Source organism: Alligator sinensis, unplaced genomic scaffold, assembly GCF_000455745.1.
Source record: "Alligator sinensis unplaced genomic scaffold, ASM45574v1 scaffold118_1, whole genome shotgun sequence".
NCBI lineage: Eukaryota > Metazoa > Chordata > Crocodylia > Alligatoridae > Alligator > Alligator sinensis.
In genome coordinates, this window is record NW_005841850.1 from 1,608,767 (window position 1) to 1,626,523 (window position 17,757).

At 37.7% G+C, this 17,757-nt stretch overlaps 1 protein-coding gene across 1 annotated transcript in view; it reads left to right on the forward strand.

Moving 5' to 3' along the window:
- APPBP2 (amyloid beta precursor protein binding protein 2) overlaps positions 1–16,103 on the forward strand; it is a 29,540-nt gene extending 13,437 nt beyond the window's left edge. Inside the window, exons 4-13 of the mRNA XM_025210902.1 lie at positions 159–282; positions 3,122–3,290; positions 4,538–4,627; positions 5,170–5,237; positions 5,313–5,418; positions 6,343–6,467; positions 6,716–6,801; positions 8,438–8,628; positions 9,216–9,381; positions 10,213–16,103. Coding sequence (XP_025066687.1) covers positions 159–282; positions 3,122–3,290; positions 4,538–4,627; positions 5,170–5,237; positions 5,313–5,418; positions 6,343–6,467; positions 6,716–6,801; positions 8,438–8,628; positions 9,216–9,381; positions 10,213–10,466 — 1,379 coding nt within the window. The 3' untranslated portion in view covers positions 10,467–16,103. The remainder of the gene's footprint in view (positions 1–158; positions 283–3,121; positions 3,291–4,537; positions 4,628–5,169; positions 5,238–5,312; positions 5,419–6,342; positions 6,468–6,715; positions 6,802–8,437; positions 8,629–9,215; positions 9,382–10,212) is intronic.
- Positions 16,104–17,757: the final 1,654 nt, after the last annotated feature.

Below are 17,757 nucleotides of genomic sequence, written 5' to 3' on the forward strand. Positions count from 1 at the left end.
CTTTCTGTATCTTGATGTGGGCTTAAGATACCCACTTCTTGTTCTCCTCGGTCTGTGGTGAAACAGCTAATTAGAACAAATGTCATGAGCTAAAACTAAATTTTGTCTTTTTACAACAGCGTGTTAATGGGCAGTTTTATTTGCTCTTGAATTTCTAGGAGGATTCCTGTCAGATGCTGGCTGGTATAGTGACGCTGAAAAGGTGTTTCTTTCCTGCCTTCAATTATGCGCCCTTCACGATGAAATACTTCATTGGTTTCGTGCAGTAGAATGTTGTGTAAGGTGAGTTTGGACTTAAATTACCATTAGCCCTCTCAAGAACAGTTGGTCTTGTGTATTAGACAGTTCTGAAGACCTCCTCATATAAATGTAAGAGGTTCTTTTCATTGCATCCCTGAATTCCTTACTGGTAGACCTGTTTAAAACAAACATCAGTCTGTGGAGAACTGATGATAAAAAGCTCTGAAGACATGAGGCTTTGGACTTGTAATGCCTATTTGTTGATCTGGTTCTTACAATAAGCAACAAAAGGATGAGTGTTACTTTACTTTTCCCCAGGTGACTGTAATGAACGAACTTCTATATTTGCAGGAATTTTAATACTGAAGTCCTGCAAGAGAGTCATTGGGGATATTAAATAATGTGTCACCTTTTGTGTTGAGTTGTTTTCTGTTTGTTTTACCTTCAGGTCAATAGCATGACACGCATCTATGTGTAATAGAGCCCACAAGCAAGAACCTGTGTCCAGTTCACTAGTAGTTTTCCTTTCAAGAGGCAGGGAAAAGCTAATATAAAGCTAGCAGTGGAATGTATGGACAGTGTTTCTGTGCTACAAATCTAACTATACAGTTGCACTGTTCAGGACGTAACATTTTAAAATATGATTTTTTTTAAAGAAATGTGGTTTCAGGGTACGATTGTTTGAAATTTGCTTATTTTATGTAGCGCGGCTAGTGCTACTGGGGGATGTGTGTTGCTATGAAGAACAGCTAGAAACATAATTCTTTGATTGTTCTATGTGCCATCATGTAAGAGGCACCCTTTGCCTGCAAAAATACTTCTGAAATATGCATTTTAATTTGAATGCATGCTAAGTTTCCTTGGCTTGAACTAGTGGTGGCATTTTCCCTGGTACATTTTAATAAGGTAAATTGAAGGGTACTTCTGGCAGCACTGTATTGATGCAAAAAGCATATGCAGCAGTAACTCTTAAATCTTTTACTCTAATGGGCACAGGATCTTCAATTAAGAAATCGGAGGATCATCCAGTCAGAAGTCTCTTTCATTCCCCTTTCCCCTCCTTTCACAGTGTGAGAATCCACCTCATCTCAAACAAGGAGTTCACATTATGGCTTCAGAGTACTGACGGATCATAGTTTCAAAGGATTAGCCCCTATTTTTCAGTACCCTACATTCAGTTTCACTTTGCTTTATTGTGTATTTTTATTTCCTTCTCTAGCTTGTCCTCTTTATTTGCTAGGTTTTCTTAGTCACTGTCAAAATATATTATCCCTTTCGTAGTAGTGAATTTCCAGGAGGAAGAGAAGTTTATCTTCCAGGAACTCATTGCATGTTCCAGAACGTAGGCCTTTGCAGTTGCGGATGGACAGCTGTCTCTTTCTGTCATTTGATGGATAAAGAAATAGTTCTGCCCTCTAGGCTTAGCATATGAGGCACTGAAGAAACACTGGTTTACATTTACAGAAAACGTTTTTTGTTTTAAATAGATACCAGGAACTGGGATTGTTAGCATAGTGAGAAAAGGTTTCAGCACTGCTGCGCTAGTCTGCATCTGGCAGCACTGTCTCCTGAGGCGACTGTTAATCCTACAGATCAAAACCTATCAAAGTTAGCATGGGGCAGGCATGTCAGACGTGCTTGTTACCCTGGGCCTGATCTAGATGGCAGGGTTCTTTGCAGGCTAGATCCAAACCCGTCTCTGGCAGTAGAACAAGTGGCACTGTTGGTTCATGGAGCCATCCCTGCTTAAATGTGGGCCACTGCCAAAACGTGTCCCCCCAGCAGGGCTTCATACCTTAGATTTTGGTGGCAGGCCCCACCCTGAATTTCTGCCCCTCCAGGAGCTCGGCCCTATCTTTGATACCCTTGGCATAGGGCATTAAGAGTAAATCTTGAGTTTTTGATCTTATGTGTATCTGACTTGAGTTCCAGAGACTATCTTGCTGCATCTGAGCCTAACTCTATGGGTACCTAAGGATTAGCAACTCTTGAGCAGTTATTTCAAGATAACTGTTAAAGTCTCACAGAATAAGTCAGTGTGAAAACTGCTGCTTTCCTTCTCCCATTTAGATAATTTATTTGGACTTTACTATTGCCTCCTTTATTGTTCTTGAATACATCCTACAGCCTTGAAGCTAGTTGCATCTTCTAGTCATTCAGAGGTACTGCAGGAAAAACCCTTCTTGCGTCCTACTGGCATGGAGAGTGAGGGTTTAGATCTTGCATTCTTGTTCTGGGATAGTAAAGATTACTATCAATAACACACTGTGTGCCTGGAGGCACCAATATGCTATCAAGGTCATACTTCATGCAAATCTTGTATCAAGACTAAACAATATTATCATCCCTACCCTTCTAGATAGGCGTTTTTTCTTTCTCACTAATATTGTTTCAGTTGCAGCAAGGCTGTAGTGAAAGCCTTCTGTACAATAACTTGTTTGTTTTGTTTGACACTTAGAATACCATTTAAAATAAAGACTGGATGCTGGCATGCACTTGTAGAGCAAACCAGGGAGCATCAGATGCAGGAATGCAAAGAGAATCCACTGTCGTTTTTTGTTTCTATGTTTGTCTTGCTTAGAGTTGTATTCGTGTTGGGCAGAATGTGTTTTATTAAGGGTACAAAAAAGAAAACCACCCCGAGTATGACTGAGGGATTAAATGTTTAACATGCTTGAACCAGTAACCCTTCTTGTTTAAGTCACAGCAAGGTGTGAAATGCATTGGATTCAAAACAGGTGTCGTTTTGCGGAGTGGCAGTAACCCAGTTCCAGTGTAATTTAGATGATCAGATTATAGATGTGTCATAACCCTGTAGATTGGAGCAGATTATGCAAAGTCGTTTTTAAAAGTTTCAAGACTTCTCTCATTTTTTCCTAAGGTTGCTGCATGTTCGAAATGGCAATTGTAAATACCACCTGGGAGAAGAAACATTCAAACTAGCGCAGTCTTACATGGACAAACTTGCAAAACATGGTCAACAAGCAAACAAAGCAGCGCTCTATGGGGAACTGTGTGCACTACTCTTTGCAAAGAGCCATTATGATGAGGTGAGTGGGGCTGGTTTGTTTTCAGAGGACTTCTGATAAACCCTATTATGACTCCCTAATACAGGCTCAGTAGGTAGCTTGGATTTCTTCTGGCAAAGGTTGAGTCTCAGATTTACATTACTTGGTACCAACTGAAAAACATTTGGCTTGAGGAGTTTGTTTCTGTTTTCCATTGGAGAAAACTTTATATACCGTTAAAATAGCATGTGGTACTAGTATGTCGTGGTGGGAACTGACATTCTTTACCTGTAAGCTGTTATTTAGTTGGTGCAAACCACAAGGAGCCTTATTACTTTCCGAACAAAACTCCCATTAATTTTTAATGGAGTCTTGAATGGACTACAGCTGGGCTGTAGTACCCACAAGTACTGGTAATGTGCAGAAAACTATTAAAAAAATTGCCTTCCTGGGATCTGACTGCCAAATCCACAATTGCCTGTAACTTCTTAAAATATACGTCACAGTAATTATGCAAATAATTATATAGCAAGAAGTAGTCTGTGACCTTGTAATTGGGAAACACAGAACAAAACTAGTGTTTCATTCAGCCATTTTCTGCAAAATCTGATTTTAGCAAACCTGTTAAGCTATGAGTTTATTTCGCTCCAAAATAGTCTAATACTGACTAAAAGACCTTAGTAATTTGGGGCCTGGAAACATAAGAAACTGATGTTGCCAAAGACAAAAAGAAGTTAATCCGTTATAAAGTTACTGAAGTGTCTGTTAGAATAATATTAGCAAGTATTTAACAATTAATTTTTTATCTTATGAGTTGAAACTTTAGACAGCTCTTCAGGACTTGTGTTCTGAATAAATTTAATTCAAGGTAATTAAGTAGAAATGGGTAGCTGGTCTCTCTAAGCAGAACTCAGTCATCTTTACCTTTTTCTTTTTTGAAGAAAGGTAGAGCATTTACCTGTTGGAGAAATGAACAGGGCCATGATACTGGGTGTAGGACTGCATGGTCTTCAAGAGTCCCGAGTCTTTTTCCTAGCTGTCACTGACTTTCTGAACAAATCAATCTAGTTGCTTCATTTGATTGCCATCTCTCTCTCTCTTTCCAGCTGTGAACTTAAGAAGAATCAAATAATAAGGCTTGAATGAGATTTAGCAATTTAATTTTTAAGCCAAAAAGCGATCCCTAAACAAAGAATTTTTATTATGAGAGACGAATAGTATTTTCTTAAGGTTTCCGTATGATTGAATTCAAAGGTAATGATATTTCATACAAGCTTTTTGTTTTACAGGCTTACAAGTGGTGTATAGAAGCTATGAAGGAAATCACAGTTGGCTTGCCTGTAAAAGTAGTGGTGGATGTTTTAAGACAAGCTTCAAAGGTGAATGAAAAGTTTGCTGATAATTTGCAAAGAAAATCTATAAAAGTTAGTCTGTTAATGTACTGTAAACCATGTAGAATCTTAGGTTAGCGTGTTCCAGTTCATAGTATTATCAAATCTTGTTTGCCGGTTTACTTTGCCACCATCAGTTTTATACTTAAAACGAATAACCTGAATTTTTGACCAGAGAAGACATGTCTCTTAGAAATTTAAAGCTTTTTTTTCTCTTTTTCTGAAATGGAGTTGCAGTTCTTTGAAAGAACAACAATCTCTGCCACACAGTAGACATTTTGCTTGTACCCCCTATCTAATTACAGATTAGGTAGAGAATAGCTTTGCATTTTTTGTGGATTATTTATATTACTGTAAAATGTTAGTTAATATTATATCTGGGAGGATTTTTTTCAGGAATTAAAAAATGGTTTAGTAATTGCACTGAAATTTTGAAACTGAACACCCTAGTTGGTCATTAAGTCAATCCGTAGAACAGAGATGCTTTGAAAATGCCTGCTCTCACATATACTGTTTCCTGTCTACTCTAGGCTTGTGTTGTAAAACGTGAATTTAAGAAAGCAGAGCAATTAATAAAGCATGCAGTGTATCTAGCCAGGTACGTAGCATCGTTACAATATCGTTCTAAACTGTCTTGCTTATTTCTGGTTATAATACAGTTATGTCTTTACAGGGAGCATTTTGGAGCCAAACACCCAAAATATTCCGACACATTACTAGACTATGGGTTTTACTTGCTGAATGTAGATAATATATGCCAGTCTGTTGCAATTTATCAGGTATGTTGCCGTCGAAATGTGTGTTCCATTTCTAACAGATAATGTCTCAAGTGCTTGTACTCGTTTCTGTAATTGCAAATTGGAATGAATGGCTGAAGGTGGGTGGTTGGGGTGGTTTTTAAATGATTGTAATTTTTTAATCAAAATATTGTCGTTAAGTATTTGTTTTTACATTAGCAATGTAGCCATGTATATCTTTTCTTCAGCTTGCTAATAGATTGAACTAAAAGTCTGATAAAACTGAGATGGGATTGTATTAATCATAGCATATCTGGTAATATTTGTACATGCTCCAGTAATTAAAGTCAAACTTGGAACTTTTTCTAAGGTGCAGGAGTGCAGTTAGATATGTGGGGTCTTTCAAGTTGGTTTAGTTAAACTAATTTTGGAGATTAGCTAAACACTGTTATGTATTTTGGTTTAACGGTGACTGGCTTTTTAAGCTTAATGTGATGGAAAAACAAGTTCAGTCATTTGAGGCAAGCTGGCACACCATTCTTAAAACAGAGACTGTTTTGTGGGTTCTCTTTGAGATATTTGCTAATTTTTAGAAATTTGCATGCTTTTTTTTAAATGATCTTTCAGAGGCATTTGCATTGTTGCCTTAAAAATGGATGATAAACTTCTCAGATGTCCATTTGTGCATACCTTTAAATAGCAAAGTATCCTGTTTTGTAGACTTGAATGTATATACTTTTAAGGGAGCATTTGTTTTGCAAAATGACAGCTTCCTAGGTAGTGTTGTTTAGCAAAACAAAATTTAATTCCCACTTCTGTTACAAACTTTCACTACACGGGGGGAATAATATATGAACATACACTTTCCTTCCAGAGCCAGTAGTTCTTTAGATTATAGAAAAAACACGGAAATTCAGGAAGAGTTTACAAGGCAACTGATAAGCCTTTTGTTGTGACTATTTTCAGACAGCTCTTGATATCCGACAGTCAGTGTTTGGAGGAAAAAACATCCATGTAGCCACAGCCCATGAAGATTTAGCTTATTCTTCTTATGTGCACCAGTATAGCTCTGGAAAATTTGACAATGCGCTGTAAGTACAATTGTGGATACATACTGAAAAAAACGTTGGGAGCAAATTTCGTGCTGTACATAGGGCAAAGTGTACTTCATAAGTTATACATGTTACAAATCATTTTCACGATAGAATTTAAATTGGTCCCTTAATTTTAGAGACTTCTTATTTTAGAATTATTTTGTTTGGTTTACTAATTTAAAGTATTTGACTTAACTTTTCAGAAGTCAAAATTCAATAAAAATATGTGGTTTTGAACTTTTCAGATTCCATGCTGAACGTGCTATTGGCATTATCACCCACATTCTCCCTGAAGATCATCTTCTTTTGGCCTCTTCCAAGAGAGTTAAAGGTAGCACTCAGTTACAGTACTGAAGCATTATTCATTTAACACTTTATTGATGGAAGTCCATTCAGTTGTATTACTTCTAGTAAGGAACAGAAATAAAATACAAGTCATTTTTCCCACTCTCAGCTAACCATTCTCTTTATGGATTAGGCTATAAAAGCTGTACTTTAAAGATCCTTTATAAGTAGTGAAGATGGAGATAACTTTAATGATTTCACTTTTGTTTATAAACACAAAGCTTGTCTTTGAATGTTATATTGTTCAGTGCCATTGGATTTAAAGGAAGTTACCAGCTGGGTTGATCAGTTTGCACATTGCTCTTCTGCGGCAGTCAGAGTCAGTAGTTTGATTTCTCTCTTTCTGGGTTGACTGCTATGGATGATTGTCCTTAGCCTTTCCCTAGAAATCAGTATGTAGTTGTAGGACACTCATTCTCCAACTATGGTATGCGTGTCACAGGTGATGCACGAGTACAAGAAGGCACGTTTTTTTTATCTCGGCGGTGAAGCGACTGTTGAGGCAGGGTTGTTTCTTGTGTGATGCAGTCAAATTCAAGGTTTTTTATCGGTTTTTATAAGAGTTTCTTTTCACCACTTACAACATTATGGGTGAAGACTTTGCAATCGAAGTGTTGGGGGAGATAAATACCTTTAGTCTTTCTTTGTCTGACCTGATAATGAAATTGTTAGATTTATAGTGAAGGCAAATGATACACATACTCAGAATAATCTGGCCAGTATTTTACTCCTAAATAAGAAGCAGAAACATAACCAGCACTCCAGAGGTAGCTGCTGGATAACACTTGACCACTTTATGGTGGAGAAGGCGGCTTATTTTCAGCAGTTGGTTACCCGAGATTAAATTGACCAGACGTGCAGCTCTGCGGCATGTTCCACTTAGTAACTACGCACAATAGTTATTACGTTATTTTCAATGGGTAACGTTGCCCTCAATTTGGTAGATTTACTGCGTGGTAGGCTTAGGCACAGTATATCCATTCCACTTTTTACTGTGTAGCAAAATCAGTTTGTTTATATGACAGATGTAGTGTGTTTCTATGCTCTAGGAAGCTGTACCTAATGTTCCTTAAGCATGAAGGATAGTGTAGCCTGACCCAAGCCCTTTGAAGGGGTCGGAAACCATTTAGGAAGATTATATCGCACAGCTCTCGTGCTTGTGAAATGCTATTATATACTTCCCTCCTTTTCTATGAATCGATAAAAGAGAAATGTAACTGTTAACTGTAACTGCCTCTTTTTTTTATTTTTCTTTGAAGTCTTTCTTCCTTTGCAGTTTTGTACCTGTCCACTTTTCCAGGTTTTCTGTCCTCTTGGACACTTAAATTTGCTTATTACTAAATGATAACTAACTAGTTTAAGATTCTTCATAGAATTGGCCTATAGCATTAATTTTCTTGCATTTTAGCAGTTGAAGAAAGGCTAAAAACGAGAGCTCTGTGTACAGTATTTTGAATATTTTTGTGTGAACATGGAAAGAGAGGTTGGATTTTGTACCTCTTTAATGAAAACAGTTCAGAGAGCAAAACCTGATTGGAAGTAACAGAATCCGATAACATTATTTATCTTTAGTTCACATCTCTTTGCATCGTTAATGTGATTTTTGTCTCTTCCATGTTCAGCACTTATCCTGGAAGAGATTGCAATAGACTGTCACAATAAGGAAACTGAGCAAAGATTACTTCAGGAAGCTCATGATTTGCATCTATCTTCACTCCAGTTAGCTAAAAAAGCCTTTGGGGAATTTAATGTACAGACAGCAAAACACTATGGCAACCTTGGCAGACTTTATCAGTCCATGAGAAAATTTAAGGTAAGTTCAAAACGCTTCTGATTGCTGAAGAATGTCAGTTTGTTACTACATTTTGAAAAATCGCATCCATAGCTCTAAAAGCAACACAGCCTCTTATTCCATCGTAAGTATTGATAAGAATTAACAGCCTCTTCAAAGCCTTCTCAAGTTTTTAAACTGACTGTACCCACAGGTGCTCCCTTGTAAGGAATTTTACTTAGTGTTTTACTACTCCAAAGCACTTTACAGATATTAACAAGTTGGTTCCCCAGTACCCTGAGGAGGTAGGTTGCGACTATCCCCACTTCAAAGATCGGAAAACAGCCTTTCAGAACCCAGAGAACCAGATTTCCCATTTTGTGCCTATGTCACTAGGCTCTTTTGCCTGTTAAGCCCGTAATTGAATGTTACAGGATCTTTCCAACTAATGTGATTAAGCGTTCAATTGTGTCGCTATTCATTTTTCATGTATAAGAATCTTCCCTGCCTCCTTCTCCCCCCCCCCCCCCCCCCCCCTTTGTCTTTCTCTTTCCCCTTCTCCTCCACTTTTCTCTTTGATGGAAGTGAGTAACGTCTCTTCTGCGTTTTTTATGTTCTGGGTCTTTCAGGAAGCTGAAGAAATGCACATCAAAGCAATTCAAATTAAGGAGCAGCTCCTTGGTCAAGAAGACTATGAAGTTGCCCTGTCAGTGGGACACCTAGCTTCTCTCTATAACTACGACATGAATCAATATGAAAATGCCGAAAAGCTTTATCTGAGATCAATAGCAATTGGTGTGTAATTTTAAAAGCAAATAACTATTGAGCAATGGTGATATGTACAGTAAAACAAAGGTCTTTTTTGAAAGGTTTTATAGAATGCAAGCCTTTTGCATAACTAACTTGTGGATTCACTCTAAATATGATTACGGTACTTTAGAAGCACATCAGTAACTTAAGTTTCAACTGATTGAACAAACCTAGGACTGTGTCCACTTAGGAAGTCCAGCACCTACCTTTGGATTAACTTTGGGGGTAGAAGTCCAGCACCTACCTTTGGATTAACTTTATCTAGGGGTTCATTATGTCAAAGATTTGAAGCATAATAAGAAAATTTCAGGGGAATAAAAAATTGATATGGTTGGTGATTTCTTTGTAATCTGTTTGAAATCCTCCCCTTCCTGCTCATCCACTCATTGCAATGAATATTGTCCAAAGAAACTCTCATTTCATAACATTAGAGTTTTAGCATGATTTCCACAGAGGACAGTTAGTGCTCATAATTCATAAGAGGGAAGTACAGTGGGTTAAAGTGCCAATTCTGCCCCAACCCCGCTTCACAATTTGAGTTTCGGTTGCAAGTGGGACTCATAGGAGGCACCTGTCCTGTTTTAATTCCTATTAGAACTTTATGCATTATAAATACTCCTGTACAGCTGGTTGTCTGTGGTCAGAAGTTAAGTACCAGGAGCAATAAAGGAAAGGATCTGAAATGCACTGAAGAGTAGTATCAAGAAAACTAGCTTATAATTCTCCCGGATGTTAGTGCTGTTGTTAACTGCTGCTGGCAAAAGGGGATTGTACGTGTTCTGTCTTAAATTCTTTTTTTGTTTTGCATTTCTTTAGGGAAGAAGCTTTTTGGCGAAGGTTACAGTGGACTAGAATATGATTATAGAGGTCTCATTAAACTGTACAATTCCATTGGCAACTATGAGAAAGTTTTCGAATACCACAATATTTTGGCCAATTGGAACCGATTGCGAGATCGGCAGTTCTCAGTTACAGATGCTCTGGAGGATGTAAGCACCAGCCCTCAATCCACTGAAGAAGTGGTCCAGTCTTTTCTGATGTCTCAGAATGTTGATGGACAGAATAGCTAAGGAACTTGGTCAATTAACCAATTACTTCTTCTTTTTTTTCCCCCAAACTACAGGGGAAAGTCATACTGTGAAATCTAAACCATGTAGTTTTTCTGGGGGCTGGAATTTGCATTGAAACACTGGTCCAGTCCACTGAAGAGTGCCCATACGGATGAATGTGTGTTTAAATTCTTATCAGCATGTGTATGGCATGTCTAGTTCGGCTCCCATTTTGAACTTGGTATTCCAGAAACCCGTCTCTCTTCTTTTTTCCAAAAGGCTACTTTGCAGAAAGGCTGCAGGAAAACATTAAATAAAACTGTTTGAGCCCAAAAGAGTTGCATTCTTGTTATGAATGCACAGTTTCAACGAGAACATTCTTCTAACAAGCAGAAGTAATAAATACTATATTGTATAAATGGTATGAAAAAGATCTTTCTCCTGTGTGCATTGTAGCAAAATTAATGGCAAATATTAGGGTAAAGGAGAATGCCCTAGCTTTGTTAGCTGTCTCATGAAGAAAAAATGGCAAAGAACCACTCCAGAACGCAACGTTTTTTATGAACCACAAAAGATTGTTAAAGAAGTGACACCGTTTGTTGTTTTAAAGATCTGAACTGGACCAGTGTTCGTTTGAGTGGGACGATCCAGTAGACCAGCATTCTTAGTTTCCTATGGTACAATACAAGAACTATAGTTTCCAAAACAGGACCAGGAGAATCAAAAGTGGACCAGTCTATCTAGAAAAGTTTTTTGGACCAGTGGCTTTAATTTAATATTTCTGCCCCTGCATTCACTTTTACCAGTAGAATTATTTCATTTAGATGTATGATCAGTGATAATGCAAAATTATATTCATGTAATAGATACAAAACTAGGAGGTGAACGTTCCTTAGCAGTTGCGATGGCATGTCTTTAACTAGTAAGCTTATTCAGATATCTAAAATGTCAATGCCACAAGCAGAAACTAGAAATGCTTAACTATTCGCATCAGCCTTTTTCTTTTTTCAAATGGGCTTACTTTAATAATTGAGGCAGTAACTTGTTTATACCGGTTAATAGTTTTGTATTACAGTCCAATTCAGCTTTTGTTTCTGGAAATCACAACTTATTGTACAGTTTGCAGGGGTCAGTGGAAAATGCCAAAAAAGCACAAAAGGTCTCTTCTTTTTTTTTTTGTGATGCTTCATTTCTACATTAAACAGTAGTGCAACCGGAAACCGATTCTTCTACATTAATTTAAGATGCATCAGGCAGATGTAAAGTTCCCTTAACGACGCCTATTTCACTAGCTTGTCTTAATTTTTGTTCTGTTTTTGTTTGTCTCTCTTTTTTTAATTGAACCAAGTCTGTTTTAATGTTGAGGTAATGCTCAAAATTTTGAAAAATCAATGTAGCATAGCAAACTAGAAATAAGTCATTGCAGTTACCTCAATTCTTATTATAGTGGTACAAGCAGTGCCTCTATAGTTGGGAGTCCATCAGTTTTTTTCCCCCCTATTTTCAGGGGTTTATAACTTGGCCGCGAAAATTCAGCCCCAAGCTGAAGCTTGGCAAAGAAGATTCCTACACTACTTGGAATTAATTTTATTTGTTATGAAACTGGGGAAGGGATGGGGTGGAAATTTATTTGACTGACTGTCTCCAAGTTATGAGTGCAGAAAGCAAAAACTAGTTATTACAGACACTACTTAGAACTCACAAGTGTATTAACGGCTTCTTTTTCTTTTTTTTTTTTTTTTAAATGAAATATTGCAGGCCAATAGTTTTTATACTAGTGCCTTCAAGTATTTTTGAGGGGAGAATTACACCAAGTTAAAATGAGATTTAATTTGCAAATGTGGTTTCAGCACTTGTATACAGGATGGATTATTTGTATCAGTGGGATAACCTATACTGTTAAAATTTTAATAGCTATTAAGGATGTATTGCAGGCTGTCAAAACTCAGTTCAGCTTTTTCTAATTTATATGTAAACTTAAACTCTAGTTTTTGTATAGCAGTTTCTTTGCTCATGTGAAAGTTTTATTTTACATGTCCCTAAATAAGATTGCAACACTTGCCGTGTAAACTACCTAAGTCCCTAAACATGTTTACTCTACAGGACTAACGATAGTCTATCAGATAAATAATGTGTGTTAAAAGCTCATACATCTTATGAGAACTCCTGTTTCTTTTAAACTTAAAGGCATTTTAAACTTGTTTAAAATTTAAATTAAGGGTATTGTTTTAATATCAGATTTTCAGGGGAGAACCTTAAACATAGATGTTCTAAACATACATTGTGATTTGATATATTGCAGAAGTACCTGAAAGCCTCAAACTAATACGTTTATATTGTCTGAAGATGCTGTATGCTCTGGTTTCCTATTCTTGGGTTTTACTTGTCACTTTTAAGAGGAATCTCAAAGTTCTCAAGGTTTTATTTATTTTTTAACTTACAATAGTGGTAAGTGATATCTGTGCTCGCTTCTGCTTCCAAGTTTGTATTACCTATGGTCAGCAATATAGCTTCTAAAAATACAGCTTCATATGCTAGTTTTTCCTCCTTTTCCCCGACTAGCTTGCATTGCTTTAAATAACCTTGGTACTTGCCAACTGTATTTCAGCCAGTGCAATATACATTAAGCTCTCTTCACCGTTGCTCAAACAAAGTTGATTCATCAGCACATGTTATATTCTGTGGTGCATTTGGATTTTTATCTAGAGTGAGCTGAGGCCCTACAAGTCACCTAGAGTTTTATTTTTGTGACAGCAGAAATGTACCAAGAGAAACATGACTTTCAGCATACGTGCACCCCCTCTCCTCCCAGTGAAGCAGATAAGACTACACTTGCATGTTCACTCTGTTGAGCTTTGACGGACTGTCTGGTTGCATCTCACAGCATTGACCTAGCAGCTCTGCAACTCCGTGGTGATGTCAAAGCATATTACCTTTAGAACAGAGCAGCTTTGGCTGTCTGCCGTGTGCGTCTTAATGTTGGAGACTTATAAAACAATTGCGGTGCCTGCTCTCTGTGCTACGATTTGTGTAATCCTGACTCGCTGTCATTGCTGGAGAGGCGGTCAAGCTTTCCTGGCCCTTTTCTTTTTCTTTCAGGATCTCTCCTGAATTGGCCTTTTTCATCATGTGACTACAGAATTGATATCCTGTGTTGTTTGCAGACCTGTTGTATTCCACATACAAAAGCTTGGTTTTAGCCACCTTACTCCTGCTTTTTTGGTGCTGTTGCCTATTGCTGTGTGCTGTCGAACACACACAAAGGAGGAGGGATTCTCAAAACTCTTGGATCCTAAAAATGGAAATCTAATGAAATTGGGGTATCTTCCAAATAAAGGAATTTAACTGTCCTCTACCTATTCTCTGAAGAAGTCGCCGAGGCATTAGATAGCACTTCCATCTATTTCCTTTACCCTTAGTCCTAGGGAGTTGATCATACATTTGTCTTCGTCCTCTTGAAAACGGTAATTATTTTTCTTGTGGCTGCATGTTGAGCATTTGCAGTTTGTGAGTGCATGTCCTTCCTGTTGCTCAAGAAACCAACCATCTGGCATGTTAGCTAGCGGCAGGTACATATACAACGTACACCCACCAGTACCTCAAAGAATCAAGGCGGGAAAAATAACCTTGAGAAACTTTGGGAATTCCTGCATAGTTTTAAGCTTGAAATTGATTTGAGAGTGGGAATCCAGTGAAATGCATCTTCAGAGAACAAAATTTGCAGGTAAGTAACTTAACCACATACCAAATTCCTTTGAAATTCAGGAGTGTCCAGGGAAAACTTCCAGCTTTTGCTGCTAAATTTTCTCATCTTTGGTTGTACGTTTAAACCCTTCGTTTTTATTTTAATGTACACTTTTGTTTTGTGGATCCGTTTTGCTTGCATTTTCTAGTTTACAAATTGCAGCATTTGCATAAAGAGGTGATGTTCAGGGTTTCTCCATTCTTGGTTTCATTGTTCTTCAGATCCAGGAACTACTTTGCTTATGGTAGTAGAAGAAGCTTCTGTGGTATGGGAGAAACAAATGCAAATTATGAATTGAAAAGGGTGGGGGCAGTCACAAAAAGATGTTTAAAATACATCTATGCCTCTTAGTGAAAGAACTAGCAGCTATTTGGTTTCAAAAGGTTGGTCACTTACTGTGTGATTCTTACTTGCAACCAACAAGTGTCTGCCTCTGTTTCATAGAAATCCTTACATGCACTTATTACTTTGTATAGAAACCATTTGTTTATTTTTTTTGCACACAAGTGTTTTGTTAAATAATTTTGAAAGGTGTTTTATTGCTGAACTCTAACTTATTAGGAAAATAACATCCTTTTCATCGCTTTAAAAATGAAGTTGTTTTTTTTAATGCTGTGGTCTAAAATTTGGTGCCATTGCGCTGCTTCTCATGGTACAAAAATGCACATTTTATTTCACTTCCTTTTTCTAGCTGTACATACTGACAGAGTACAAAAAAAGGAAAACTCATCGTGCCTAAAACATGATTGAAGTTGTCGGCAAAAACTTTACTTGATTAAAAATGGATTGGATTTTACAGCATGGTAGGAAATAGCTGGCTGGATATTGCTCTTTGCAGTCTTAAAAAGAAAAAAGTTCCTTCCCCATGTTCCTGTGCTGAACTATTATTGTCTTCAAAACTTTGCTGTTACCTGGAAAAAGTGTCAGTCAAGTGCTAAATTCCAATCTAAATATTTTGGTTACTATGTATATTTGCAAGCTTGACACACACGGCCTGTTGCACACTTCATGTCTTGGCCTTTTAAAAATTCTTGCTTGTGGTGGAGAGGAAATTTTTTTTTTTTTTTAAATCTGGAAATCTGTACTAAATACATACTTTTGGCAGCGCTGGTAATGCTTTTGTCTCCAAATCTCAGGAATGTTTTAGGCAATGTAAAAGGTTTCCCTTCAATGATAACAAGGTGCGTACTCTAGGGTCTTGTTAACAATATTTCATTGCAATCCTAGGTATCTATAGCATGAGTGGCCTTAGTGAGTTTGTTGAAGTGCACATTTTTTTTTTTTTTCAAAAGTAAATTTTAAGATGAAAAATATATACTATATAAATATATAGAGATATCTAGAAACTTGGTTTGTGGTGCACAAGTTAAGTGTTGGATCACTAAATAACTGTTGCAGGTACCATATGTGTAACACTTTTTTCTTTTTCTGTATATTCCTTTATGGGAAGCAATGTTGCCATGGTAACTAAAACTTTACAATTTATTTCTTACTTTGATGTGAATGGACTCTACATTTTATTGAATATTACCAGGTTCAGTACTATTTTTATACATTATTGAACTACAGGGGATTGTAATTTAATAACATTCTAAGATGTTGCTTGAACTGTTTAAAGCAAATTACTAAAACAAAAACAAAAAAAACCCCTTAAAACCTGAATCCCCACTTGTAGTGCCACCGTGATTTATATGAGCGTATCTTGATCATTACTACATTTTTGAAGACCATTCTATTTGTTGTGTCAAGAATAATCTTTCATATCCTACTCCGCACAGACTGCAGTGCCCAACATTATTTGTAACCATCAAACCATACTGAGTATGTTTGTAACCAGCATTGTGATATTCTGTAACTGTATTGCTAAAACGAACTATTGATCTAATAAATATAGTGTTCCTGCACTTGTTTTATGTGCCTTGAATTGAGTTAAAATTGTGCTCTGTGCAAAGCATTTTGTTCTTCCCTCCGTACCCCATAAGAACTTCTTGAATTCATTATTGATGGACTGCACATTTTTCATGCAGCTTTCTCAGAACAAGACCTAAAGTTCCCATTGAATAAATGTGCAGTACCATTCTGTGATATTTAGCCAACAGGTAACTCTCGTGCATGTTGCTTCTTCAGAAGGTAACAGGAATATTCACTTGGTATTAATGAGTGTGTAAATCATAAATGAAGGCATGCTAAGGGTCTGATCCCATATGAAAATGTAGTGGTAACTCTCATAAGGAGTTTAAATGCTCATGGATGTTGAGTGCATAGATTTTGTTTGGCTTTGTATGTGTTATCTCGCTTTGCTTGGTAAGTGCAAGGCCCAATTATAGTTTTCTTGTCAAACAAAGTTGTATGTGGGATTTTTGGGGGGCGTTGTTTGCTTTCTAAGGAAGATGCCTTTCCTTTTTGTAAAGATGAAGGGTAGGAAATGCTGTGATACGGCAGCTCTGTTAACTTACATATGGGGTTTAATGTTCCATAGATTACAGGGACAGGAGAGGCATTGTGTGTCATGACGGGTTTTGCACCTCTTCTTGTACAAGTTTATGTAACTTAATTTCAGCTCTGAAACTCTCAAAGCTACCTTTTTAAGTTGAGTCTACTTCCTTCTCTGTCATTTCTGCTGGGAAAACCATGTTGAATGAGGTCCCAGTTCAGCTCCCTTCAACAAGCTGATTATTCTATATCACTGGTAGATCAAATGGTCCTCCAAGTTTTTTGCTCCTAGCTGGTGACTTCAATTTTATAGTACTGTGGTGCCCTCCACAACATATATTTGTGAAAACTAGATATGATGATTTTCTTTTTACTTGTACATCAGGTAGTTAGAATGGTAGACAAGCTGGAGATTGACCTTAATTCAGGGAATTATTGTATATGATTTTATAGCAACGCTTTTCAACCCGTGGGTCGTGACTCAAATGTGGGTTGCAGGAATATATGAAAGGGTCATGAAAAAACTTTAAAAATGGATTATTGTTTAAAGGAGAAAAATGTGGGAAACCGTGGCTTTTCCCGTGCAGGCTGGCAGAGTTCCAGCTTGTGAGGGGCTGTTTGGGGTCCTTCCTGCCCCACACGCTGGGGGCTGGAGGCAGCAGGTTGGGAGTGAGGGGCAGTGGGTCGGGACTGGCCATTGATGTTTACAGCTGGGTCCTGGTACAAAAAAGGTCGGGAACCGCTGGGCTACGGTGAAGGCTGCAGACTTCCATTGGGCTGGGTCCTATTAGGAGCAAAGCCGGAGGTCCCTGCCTAAACCATCTTGTCCCTCCGCTCAGGGACAGACTGATGCCACATTTGGGGTCAGAAAGGAATTTTACTCCATGGTCAGATTGGTAGGGACTGGGGGCATTTGTCTTAATCTGCAGTGGGTGGCATAGCCCTCTGCCTGGGACCTACAAAGGTTTATAGAAGAAGTTGGCTGCTATGGTTCCCCAGGTTTACGTGTGGCAGGTTCAGGCATTAGGGCCTGTGTTGTGTCAGGGTGGACAGTAGTTTGATGTAGAGTTTAGATAATGGTTTGGGTAGGGATGATTCAGCCTGAGGCAGGGGTTAGACTAGGATTGGATTAAT